A 12,967-nucleotide genomic window follows, 5' to 3' on the forward strand; every position below is an offset into this window, starting at 1 on the left:
ATATGGGGAAAAAAACACTTTTTCCTAAAATCAAGAACGTTCATTAATCAACTTCCCATCGGGCTGAACAAGCTTCACAAATTTTACATAGAGGTTTCATCTCTGCACTATATTTACTTGTTCTTAAATTTGAGTTTAAGAAGTTATCCAATATTTTAGGAAAATGGTAGCCCATTCCAGTAGCAATCTGAAAAAAGTAATTAAGCTTTCTCTAGTCCTCTTACTCAATGTTTGACCTATACAGGTCCCTCTGGAAACATATCAAGTTTCCATTTGCTCAAAGTAACTTCTGAACTATTTCACCTTACGCTTTTTTTAAAAAAATAAACAACTTTCATTCACCACAACTTCAATGATAAGAAGCTACTTTATAACTGAAAACATCTGGAAATTCTTTGTCAACTGAACAGATGAGAAGATGAGGCTAAGTGGTCTAGGAAGGTATGCATTTACTACAGAGACGAAGAATCCTAACAGAAAGGACTGTTTCAAAACATGAAAAAGGAGAAGAACAATTCCTTGCAGAGAAATCATGCAATAAAGAATTCTTAAGACAGAGGATTCCTATACTATAACAAAGAATCAGAAAACAGATTATGCAAAAAAGGTTTTAAAAAATGCAGTTTGTTGCATAAATACAGCTACAAATTCCTTGTTGAACTAAAATTAAGTCCTCAACCTACACATAAAGCAATAAGCTTCAAACAAAAAGAAATATGACTATCTCCTAAAGTGTAATTACTTACTGTTGGTATTCATCATATGAGCCTTTGGATTCATCCATTGCTTTTGTGAAACCAGAGGTGTAGCCAAAAATCAAGATGACCCATCCCTTTTCTACCACCTCCTCCACCACAAAGATATTAATACAAACCATCGCTTAGTTGCCTAATTTGAGTGACATTCATAACGGAAAAACAAAACTGAAGAATACTGAAGGAAGTAAGAAAAGTGGGTTATAGCAGTGAAAAGATTGCACTACATGTCATGTAGCAGTCGTGCAATTACTTATCTTTCATTATTTGTTGAATGAAAATTATACGGTGGTGGATCAATTAAACTGAATTTTATTATTGGATACTTGGTCCAATGTATTTGCATTCTCCCTTCCTTAGACCACTTACATTCTTTGCTATTGTTTTTATGATGCATTTTAAGTCTATTACCTACACGAAATCCATTCACATTGCAGGTCAGTTCATGGCTGCCTGTGACTCCAAAGTCCTACACAGGCCAGTGGCTTGGGAGCTGCTGATAATGCAGCCGGGGAGGGCAGCTCCCATCCAGCACACCATTAGCAAAGGGACTCCACACTGACTGCGAGCAGCCAGGAGCTGAAGTCTGCAAATAGGCAACACAGCCACCATCATCACAAAAATCCAGAGCATCCTTGGTGGTTGACATCTGGCTTTGAAGGGTCAATTTAGTACAGTGCAGGGAAATCACACAGCTACCAGGTTTGCTCAATATATGTAGGTTCCCATTTGCTTTTGTCTCTCCTGCCCTTTGGCACTCTGCAGAATACTCAAGCTTTGTAAAGAAAGAACATACTTCACCCTTCATCAGCAAAACTGGATCAAGTCTTCATATTGATGAAATCATAAAATAAACACATTTCATAGCCAGACTGGCAATTAAAAAAAGGGCAAGACTAAAAAGATTCCTGTCTGAAATTGAACTAAATAAAAGATCCCAGTTTGGTGCAGGGACGCTTCTGGGCTGTTTGCTGCTGGTTTACATTAGTCTGATGTAAAGGAGGGTATTCTTCCTTCAAATCCTATTTTAGCAGTAATCTTGATTGTAAGATCTTTAACTCCGTTGATGAGAGGAAAAATTTTAAGCATAAGAATACTACTAATCAAAGCCCAGAATCTGACCATCTGTCCTCCAAAGAACTAAATGGATACATATGACAAGCAGTTAGCTTAAATACTTCTCTAGCAATTAATATACAGGACAAAGAAAAAAGAGCAAATGACATTTACTTGAATTTAGTTGGCATGTTCTTGGTACAGAAGCAAGTAGATCTCAAAGTTGCTGAATTTTAATTCTCAAGTCAGGTCATTAGAATCTTTTAATTGCAAAATTGCTTCTTATGTTGATAGGGTATCACCAGAAACAACTGTCTGATGCTGAAAATTCTAGTACACTGATATTATACAAACTTAAGTATTAGCATATACATTGGCTTCAGTAAAACAAAACAGAGATACTTCTATTTTAAAAGAAAAAAATATGGAATATTCACACAAGTTTTTAACCTTTACTGGAAACAAGAAAAATAAAATTTTTGTTTGCGCTGCTTCAGGCAAACAGTATCGCTCACACTTGACCACTTATCTTTTAAGCCCTTCACTTTGGGGAAGCAAGGTCTCTGAAGTGGCCTAAAGCCAGCTTGCACCAAGGACCCCTGTTACAAATAACATGGTCGAAAACAGATGGCTACAAAACTCAAAATCCTGAAAAATAAAGAGCAGCAAAGAAGAGTTAACACTGCACAATTCATGAAGATTCTCACGATAAAGGAAGAAAACCACAGATGACCCATAGACCGAGATGCTGACGAATGATCTGCTGGCAAACAGCAGGAACCGTGGAGAAGCCTGCTGCTGGTGCTCCCTGCACAGGGAGCGAGGCATCGCACACTGTGAGGTGGTGAGGTTTCGGCTGGCAAGAGTAGAAGAGTTAAGGAAAAAAGAAAGGAGCCACTGTTGGAAGAGTCCCAGTGGTAAACAAAGTAAATCAGGACGCGAACATTGCTGCTGCGATGCACAGTCTGCAGCGGGAGCAAACTTCTGAAAGGGAATGTGAAGGTGGCCCTCCCACTGGGCTCCCTAACTGCACCACGGATTCAGCTGTCTTTGTCACAAGCCACAAGGGGACACAACCCACAAAGTCAGGAGCCCGTGTCACACCAACTCAATAGCAAAAAGTAAACGCCCAAGTTCAAAAAGTGAGGCTTGTGTTTCTGACAGCAAAGTTAATAAAGCAAGCTTTGAATTCCCTCTTTTTTTTCTGATGGTTTGTTATAGCTCCTGATCAGAAACAAGGATTTCTTGTTCCCAGTCTTTGACTTTTCTTCTTTGAAGTTTTAAGTCAATTGTTTTTCCATTGTAAAGCTTCGAATAATAATTCGGAAGGTTTTTTTGACTGTGCTGTATTTACTATGTATACTCTTGTCTGCAGCACAATCACAACAGAAAGAAAATTATTAATAAAGAATAATATGTCCTCTGCTATTTATTCAGTAACAATGAAAAATAACTAACTCTAAACAACCCTGGTATTCAAAAACAGTTACCTGCTTTTTACAAACCCAAGCTCAGGAGTTAATTTTAATACACAATACCTTAAGGTTTAAATGAGAAAGACTTCTGTGATCTCTGGTCACAGTGAAATCCACCTACTGTGATTTATTTCGCCAGATAAGGAATTTTCCAGATACAAATAAATGAGGAATTATCTCTCCCCAAGTATACAGGCTTGGTTAGGGCAGAATCAAAATGCAAAAGTTTGTCGCCAATCCCTCTGGCCCAACCTTTAGGGCACACAGCATGTCCTACCTGGCACCCCTACTTCCTCCTTATCATTTATGCATCTCTTCGTCCATGACACTGGAGGGTGCTCAGTACCTCCAGTCTCTCCAGTACCCAGCGTACTGCAGGGACACAAGGACGCGAGCAGGAACCTTCGCACTGTTACTGTTTGAACAACAAACCAAAGGAATTAGAAATCGGACTCCATATATGCCTTGTTAAACTGGGCTTAGACCAGCTGTAATGCTCACACTGCTGCAAGACACCAGAACTGTTTAGCAGTCCCATTTAAACCGAGACAAAGGTTTGGTCTGCGGTATAGGTGGGAATGATTTTCTGTAGGTTGAAATGATAAACCAGCAGCAAGAGCATTACATGTTCAGCATCCTTTCTCAGAGTTCGTACATCCTGGAGAATCACAGTGCAGTTTACAACTCAGCTGCAAGTGGAACGTAGGACTGACTCATATAAGAGCTTGAATGTTCAGTTACCCTCACCATTGATGGAGACAAAAGCACAGAAGGATGCTTAGGCCTCCTCTGTCTGTAAACTTTCCTCAGTCTGATTTAAAAACATATCTTTATTGAATTATGTAAGCAAGTGAGAGTCTAAGGTAACCAAATGAAACTGAAACAAATCTCTCAAAAACTACGTGTGCACATATGCACACAGATGGATGCCTGTGTAACTAACTAGGTGTGCTAAGCAAAACTGCTAGTTCAGGGACGTCCAGCTATGGGAATTACATTCCTGAGCTCGCAGCAGAAGGGGCCTATGCAACACCCACAGCAACCACCAGCCACTCTGTCTTCTTCACAGCAGCAGGCAGGTCCAGGCTGACCACTGTTAGACAGCGGTGCTGCAAGAAAAAGGTAGAAAAACTGGGGGCAATGACTACCCCTGGGAAGGTCTATGTCAGATGAATCAGTGCCAGTCCAACTCTAAATTAGGCTGAAATCTGGCAGAGGTGTTTTCTTGTTTGAGCAATGGGTTGTATCAGAGTTCACAGGATGACTGTTAGGGCCATTATATAAATTTAATGCAGTAAAAAGCTGCACATAGATATGGCCTTCACTCCTGAAGCACCATTACACAAGCAGGGTGAGTGTCCCAGCCAGGGAGCAACACTATAGATTAGATACCAAATAAAGACCTCCTGGAATTCTTTCTAAAAGAAACACTACAACTACAAAACAACCCCACCTGGAATACTTCCATTCAGCTCTGAAGTCCCCAACACAAGAAGGACGTGGAGCTGCTGGAGCGAGTCCAGAGGAGGGCCATGAAGATGATCCCGAGGGCTGGAGCACCTCTCCTCTGAAGACAGGCTGAGAGAGTTGGGGCTGTTCAGCCTGGAAAAGAGAAGGCTCCGGGGTCATCTTCTAGCAGCTTTCCAGTACTTAAAGGGGGCCTACAGGAAAGCTGGAGAGGGACTGTTTACAAGGATATATAGTGATAGGACAAGGGGCAATGGCTTTAAACTGAAAGAGGGCAGATTTAGATTAAATATAAGGAAGAACTTTTTCAGTTTAAGGGTGGTGAGGCACTGGAACAGGTTGCCCAGAGAAGTTGTGGATGCCCCATCCCTGGAAGTGTTCAAGGCCAGGCTGGATGAGGCTTTGGGTAACCTGGTGTGGCAGAGGGTGTCCCTGCCCATAGCAGGGGAGTTAGAACTAGATGATCTTTGAGGTCCCTTCCAACCCTAACCATTCTATTATTGATTCTATGACCACCTTCTTCCACACTTCAAGTAGTACATCTTTTTAAAGGTCATGACTATAACGACTGATTTTCTCCATATCCTTTTTACAGTACATCTATGATCCACACAGAACTGATGTCTTTAGACCTTTTTGAAAACTTTTGCCTAGAGTCAACAGATACTTTGCAAGTCATCTGTCTATTTAAAAAAAAAAAAAAAAAATCTCAGTTCGCTTGAGGAATTACTATTAACGGACTTAAAAAGCAGTTCTCTCTACAAATCTACCTTGTCAATACCTCAATTCAACCAGCTTGCATCTTGGCTTTATTCTGCTGAACAGCTGAACTACTGAACACAGCATAATTGTTCTTCTACTGTTATGGTCATCTTTCTGCCTTTCATGTTGATGACATTAAGTGCTTAAGTAATTACCTTAGAATATTTGTAAAAACAACAGTTTATACTCACGGATCTGAAGTGATTTAAGCATATCTTGAAATACTAGAATTTTATTATGCCCACATTACAGTTTTACCACTGAGGTGATGAATAACCTCATTCCAGTATGACTACACATTCAACTTGCTTAGTTCTTTGATTTGTTTTTTTAATCACTAACTTCAGCTAATGCAATTATTTTTAATATTGCACTTATTTTCTTGCTCTCATATATCTAAAATGGAAGCATAAAACCTTATTTCTAAGCAAGACATTAAACAGAGCCGTTAATTAGAAAACTAATTTAAGAAACAAGTGGATACAAAAATGTTCCACAGACATGAGCAGAGAAAAATCTTTGTACAATGGCACTATTTAATTAACAAAGAGTCCTGTTTTGTAAGTCACAGTAATGCCTACTAAAGACAAAGCAAACATCAATGTTTGGCCACTGAACAGATAGAGAATGGCAGTAGGGGTCAAGGATAATACACATTGACTCAACACATTGAATTTCTTAGAAAACGAGCAGAACTTACAGAAAATGATGAGCCATCCTTTGAAACTGCAACTGGGTAAATTCCATCTCCTAGACGCACAGAGAGCTCCCAGCTACTTCTCTTTGATTTAGCAACAGGAATTCTAAAAAAGAAACAGACAGAAGAAGAATTTTTAACAGAGATTTCATGCTGCACCCATTTTAACCAGAAGCGCTTGCCTCATAGGATGGTCACAAAGGATATAAAATAGCATTAATCTATAGACACAGTTGGAGTGCATACTTGGGGCGGGGTGGGGAGGAGAGCCACCCTAAGTTATTTTTCTGTCAAATGGCATATAAGGAGAAAATACACTCTACTTTCTTTCTAGGTTTGCCCTGACACACTGGGTATGCTGATAAAGTTATAGGATGCTCTCAAATACAGCCAGTGCTTGCCACAGCATTAGCTCAAACAGAATGAAAAGCAGATGAGAAAGTGGGTTGGCAGGAGAATAGCAACAGTGATAGCTGAAGCATTTTTTTAAAGGCACAATATAATCACTTTCTTTCAACTCATTCTCAGTAAACCTTAAATACAGGCAAATTACACACAAAAGATTCAGCCAAACAAGTAATACAAGTGTTTTTACAATTAATATACATTTTAGAGTATGCCATTCACAGAGCCCTTCAAGCAAACTGAAAAAATAATATATCATCACAGCCCACATGCAGGATCATACCTATTCCTGCAGAATTCTGCGGCTGCATCAGTTACCAGGTAATACAAGAAACCTGAATCTTTTCAACTTTAGCTGAAAGAAGCACACCTAACAGCAAAGGAATGAGACCAGAGACTCCACTCTCAGAAGTTTAGAGTGAAACAAGTAATTTTCACTATTTAATTTAAATTTATATTTGATTTTCGTTTTCTCATCCTAACTTCTCAAGTCTCTTCTATTTTGTTGTAACAACTGCTGTCCAAAGGTACACTACAACTTTTCTGATGAGTGGTTGCCATATATTAGCATCAGCAAGCACCATGTAGCCTAAGAAGAAGGTATGAATGTGGAGTTTAAGCTCCATTAAAACAAAGACATGTTATTTTGGTATAGCTTTTCTTCTACCCTGACTCTTACACATGTTTAGATTCTCCATAAGAAATCTACAGAGATAAGTTCATCATCACCTTTAGAATCATAGAATGGTTAGTTCTCTTCTTAAGGATTTCTGCTAAAATGTTCATCTATTGTACATTATAGAACTTAATATACCATTTTACTGCAGCTTTCAGAGTCTTAAAACTTGGAAACACGCCTTTTTGTGTTGCACTACATGCATCCTCCTGAGGATTTACGTGCCCAGTGAACCACATCTCCTCAAATGGGAGTGTTTAGATTCCCTGTGGAATCAACAGAGAGAAGCATCTGTGAGGCCTCCAGAGGCCACAGGAGGATAAATTATCTGACCAAGCCAAGGATAACACATTGACTCACTAAGAATTTTGACAATTATTTAAAGGCGGCTGGGTTTTGAGACACCTGAAATCTAAGCAAGTACAAGTTCAGGTATCTAATTAGGCAAGGAGTTTCCAAAAATTGTGCCTTGCAACATGCCTGAAAAGGGGAAATGGAAACACTAAATCTATTAGCTGGACAACTAGATGCATAGTTATTTCTGGATCCAAGCCAAGGAAGGCCTACACCAGATTTCACCAAACACCTTAGCTCACCTCTAGCTATCACTACCCACGAAATTCATGAAAACAGATACCGAAAATAACCTGTTCCCACACTAATGATGCAAAGTGTTACCTTTTGCATTTAATATATAGTGACAACTGTCAAAACAACGAACCTGAGGAAATATCTATGGCTTATTGGGTGCAATGACATTTCTCAGCACTCATCTTGAAATTCCTGTATGTCACCAAAACGTTTAGACTGGCTGATAGGAAACGTGACAGACACGGGAGTTCCTGAAGAGGAGGAACAGGAATTTCCCGCACAGGTAGCAGGCAGCAAGCTGAGAGATGTTTTCATTGCATTTCCTGGTATCGGAGCACCAGTAAGGATGAACGTAGCAGGGTTCTGGCAGAGTCTGGCTGAATTCTCCATAGTACTCCACTGCAATAACCAACAGGATTTAGTTTATAACAACTCCATATTTCTTGTATGAGAGGTAAGACCTCATCTCAAACACAGCTCAGTAGATCCGCCTCACTGGTGGCATGAGATTCCTTATAAACGTGCTGGCACAGCCCTGCTTCATATTGCATTTGACTGGAAGTGACCTCATGAATCTGGCTGCTGGCCATCAAAGGAAAGACAGTCTTGCTCTCCAGCAGGGATTATTTTTGTTCGGTCCCGTCTTGCTGAGCTTTGTCAAGTGTATCTCCAAACAGGATGCATGCCTCTTGAAAGGCATGACTATGATCACTGCTTTGCCTGGGTTTCAAACAGCCACGCAGGCATATAATTCCTGTCTCTGCAACAGTGGTGGTCAGGAGGGCAAAGTCCAGAGCTGCATCTAACACCAAGTACACAGCAAGTTGTATGTACTACCGTCCTGGAATTGTTAGATCCATCTGCACATGGACATTTTTCAGCTTTGCTAATCAAATGTCTGTGTCTTTGTAGTCAGCGTAACTGTAGGTTACAGTTAAGACAGATATTTACATTAGCTCACTAGAATCCTAGTTTTTCTTCATTAAATCAAATACCTTTGAAATAAATTGTCTTGTAGTAGACTCCATTTTGATGAAATTCCAGGTCTGGGGGGGAGGTTCATATTAGTAGGGATCACAGAGTCCAAAAGTAAGGATCAAAGTCCAAGTTTCTTGAATATGGAAAGGAAGTTGCTCAAGTCTGTGAACTACTTCAGAAATGCAGATGTTTCTATCAGGCTAAGAAAGCGGCTTTTTGGTGGGGTTTGTTGTTGTTTTGTGGTGGTTTTGATTTTTTGTTTGTTTTTTCGGTGTGTTTTTTTTGTTTGTTTGTTTTTTTTTTTTTAAATATCTGAGAAGTCCCAGTGCATGGGAAATAATCTCTTTGTTCTTGGCCAAGGTTGCTTCCTTAGCTGAGAACTCTTCTAAATCCTCCAAAAAAAAACCCATCTGGACTTCTGAATATATTTTCAATGAGTTCATGGAAAACTCCCCAAACTTCTGGCTATTTTCAAAACTATAAATTTTTAAATTCTACATACTGAGCTGAAATCTGACATATTCTACTTACAGAAAAAAAAAAAGCACTGAAGGAAAAAATGCCATTTTTATCATCATAAAAGACAAAAAACTGAAGGCGCTTCCTCTCCAATCCCAGATTCAGAATTCACATAATATGTCTTTCATAAGGTTCAACACGCCCTCCCTCTTTCTTCCAGTTTTGGCAAATGACCTATCATCAGAAGAATTACTTTTGTTACGTATAAAGATCACAGGCTGCAGGAAGAAATGTAAGTTTAGCAGCAAGATGAGTGCCAGGGAATGGGAAGCAGGGCCACAGAGCTGTACGCTGTCGTCCTTTGCCAGGAGTATTCACACAAAGAGAAGGAGCGAGCAAAGGCCACAACAGGAGGTGGGTGGAGAAGTGTGTTAAGAAGTCCCTCCGTACAGTATTGGGCAGGTTCTGAATCCTTCTATTCCAGATTGCCTTCTAAAGGGAATTAACATGAGCAATAGGGGCACATATGAAGAGTACGGTTATGGTCTGACTCTAAGGCATAAAGGTGTGACTCTAAAGCATTGAAGTTATAAAGACATGCAAACCGTGAGAAGAAAACCAGCAGTGTTTGCCTGCTTAGTTATTTACTTATTGTCAATCTCTGTCACTGTTCAACTACAGATGCTGTTGTGGTCCCATAATTTATTTCATGTGTTGCAGTGTATTATGTCCCCTTTACCCCTGACTGCCATGAGAGAGATACTTTATAATAATGCAGCAATTATAGCCCCTGCTTTCTTTGCAAGTTTTCAGAGAGGAAAGCAGACAACTGCTAAAAATTTTAGATCGACACACACTTACTGTGCTCATGGAAAACAGACACTAGTTAAACTATTATCTATTCTAGTCAAAAACAAACAACGAAAGAAAACAGACATTCACAAAAGCAAGTCAAGTAATAACTCTGCCCCAGCCCATCCATTTTGATTGTCATCAACCAATCAGATAGAAGGAACTCAATAAAACTACAATTTTCTGCAGTTTGTAGCAAATAAACTTCCCTCTCCTGATTACTGTTGATGATGTAATGAGCTATGATAAATGTCACCAGCTCCTAAAGGGTCAGGAAATTGAGTATAGATTTTTTTTATTTTTTTTTTACTTCCAATTCAAAATGTGAGTTCTAACACTGGGGGGAAAAAAACTTGCAAGTTCTCTTTACTTCTGATATTTTTGCTGCATAATACTTTATGTAAACAGAGAAATCCTAAGCTATCATAACAAATTTCCCCGTTATGAAACATTATAAGCGTTTGAAAACCACATTATATGACACTCCATAAAGCTGTTTTTCAATTGTGCAATTACCTATTCAGCAGTTAAATAAAAGTGAAATATTGACTTAAAACAATGTTAATGGTCAAAGAATCATTAAGAAATCCTTCATCATAACTTTCACAGCAGGTGGCCTGTAAAATGATCAAGAATAATGTGCTGGATTCTGTAGCCACCAAGGTCAGTTTCTGCATACAAATCTTTGCAGGGGGAGAAAAAAAGACCTTCAGAAAGTGGGCCATTCATCTGAACCAAGTTCAGAGAATTTCCAGCACTATGAAAAGATATGTTATGCAAGCACATAGATGTATTCAGTGGGGGTAGACTGAACCAGCTACATGGAGACTACAAAGGAGCCCTCCCATGGCTCATGAATAAGTCGAGGAAATGATCAGAAAAAAAAGGAGAGATGTTTAGACAGATGGCCCACTTAAAATGCCTGGGACAGGGCATAAGCAATTTTAATGAAACTTTAGATCTACCATATAAATTGTTTCTTATTTTCTCCACAGTCCCCCCAAAAATCTCAAGAAAGGCAAATACAAATGTAACAGCTCAAGCAAGAGCCTATCTTACGATGTAGAAAAAAAAAGGAAAAAGGGAAGTAAATCTCACACTTTTGGGCATTATTGGTTTAATAAGTTCACATACAAAGAAAAATCCTTCACAGAACCTTCAACTATCAGATGAATATAAAAGCAGGGAATGGACAGATTAAAAGAATTCTAAAACAGAAGGGTACTGCCAAACAAAACAAAATTCTAAGCTCTACTATCTGAGTACTTTCAACACTTTCCAACATAAAAGTTCATCATTGCACAGAAAAGATAAAAGCAGCACTTTCACAGGATTATTTTAAGAACTAAAAGTTATGTGAAAGGAACCTAGGAATCTGGGAATATTTTATTCAGCAATTTGAAGTATTTTCTATATCTCTTCACACACATTTTCTACATGTATTCAGATTGATCCATCTACACATATCACACACACTTTTACATAAAAATGGGGTTTCCTTCTTTCTGCTTTATGTATGCATACATATACTCCTTTCACCAAGAATATTAAAATATACCATCATTAGAGTAAATTATAGTTCTGCATATGTCATACAAAATAATAACCTCTACTAGCCTGTGCGCCAGCTGATCAGACAAAGCCTGAAAGAATTACTCAATTATTATGTCAAAACGGTTTTACATTTTCTTACATATTACATTTAGATCAATAACAAATATGCATATTTATAGCTGTGTACTCCCTATCTGAATAGTGGCGACAGGAAAAAATTAAGTTACATGGAAAGTAAACTACAAAATGAAAAGCACTGCTTTAAAAGGACGCTATGGAGTGAACTGTGCTTTGATTCAAAACAGTGTACATCTGGATGCTTCCTTTTCCTTTAACAGAGGCCTTTTGGGGGAGTTGCATTGACATAAGGGCCTGCAATCCAGCGCCCAAGGAAAACCTCCAGTGGCTTCCATTAGTGAACTCCAAATCAAGGTTAAAGACAGAAACAGTTGAAGTAAGATCTTATAAATCTAGGGTAAATTTAACTACCCAGATCTAAGCGTGTGGCTCAATGCCTTTTGTTTTCATTTAACTGATACGTAATCCTGCAGACAACCCGAGCTCACTCTCTTCCACTCTGCAGATCTTGATGCACACAGGGGTTGGGTCCTCCCTAACCCAACTGCGTTGCAGCTAGCTTCTCAGCAGCCTGCCAGGGGGCAGGAACTAGAGGCCCCTCTGCCAAATATGTCTCCATAGCTTTAAGGAGAAGGTGTGCTCCAAGCATGCAGGCAGACATCAGCAATTCTAAGCCTCTTGAAAAATCTTTCATGGCTCTTTTAACTCTAAATCTATCAGCCAAAGGAAGTAGTATTGCTGCTATTGCCCATCTTGCTATAATACATTCACGTTTGCAGCACATACATCCAGAGAATGAAAGATGTGGGTTATCAGTCTCTCTCAGCCTGTGAGGGTCCAAATCTACTTCCCATCTCTAAAGAGAATGAGCCAGGGCCCAGGAAGGCATCAGGGGACTCACCATCCTACCCTGCTGATGGTCAGAAGGAATGAGAGATTCACAGAGAGAGTACAGATTTGCAGCCTGATGATGCATCCTCTTGGACAGTTCTGGCATTTGGCCCTACACCAGGAGAAATTTCTATGCGCTTCCCATTTAACAAACTGGATGAAACGTAGTTTCAGTTTTCACAGTTTCACAGCTGACTGTCCAGTCCGTTCGCAGATGCTAGCGTACCTTGAAAATTACAAATAAAAGGAAAACATGATATCTGAAACTTAT

General features: G+C 39.3%; 1 protein-coding gene across 1 annotated transcript in view; it reads right to left on the reverse strand.

The window, feature by feature from the left end:
* PCCA (propionyl-CoA carboxylase subunit alpha) overlaps positions 1-12,967 on the reverse strand; it is a 321,041-nt gene that overhangs the window by 110,830 nt on the left and 197,244 nt on the right. The window contains exon 19 of the mRNA XM_086611055.1: positions 6,216-6,318. Within this exon, the coding sequence (XP_086467181.1) occupies positions 6,216-6,318 (103 nt within the window). The remainder of the gene's footprint in view (positions 1-6,215; positions 6,319-12,967) is intronic.

The sequence above is a fragment of the Tauraco erythrolophus genome, chromosome 1, assembly GCF_009769465.1.
Source record: "Tauraco erythrolophus isolate bTauEry1 chromosome 1, bTauEry1.pri, whole genome shotgun sequence".
Taxonomy (NCBI): domain Eukaryota; kingdom Metazoa; phylum Chordata; class Aves; order Musophagiformes; family Musophagidae; genus Tauraco; species Tauraco erythrolophus.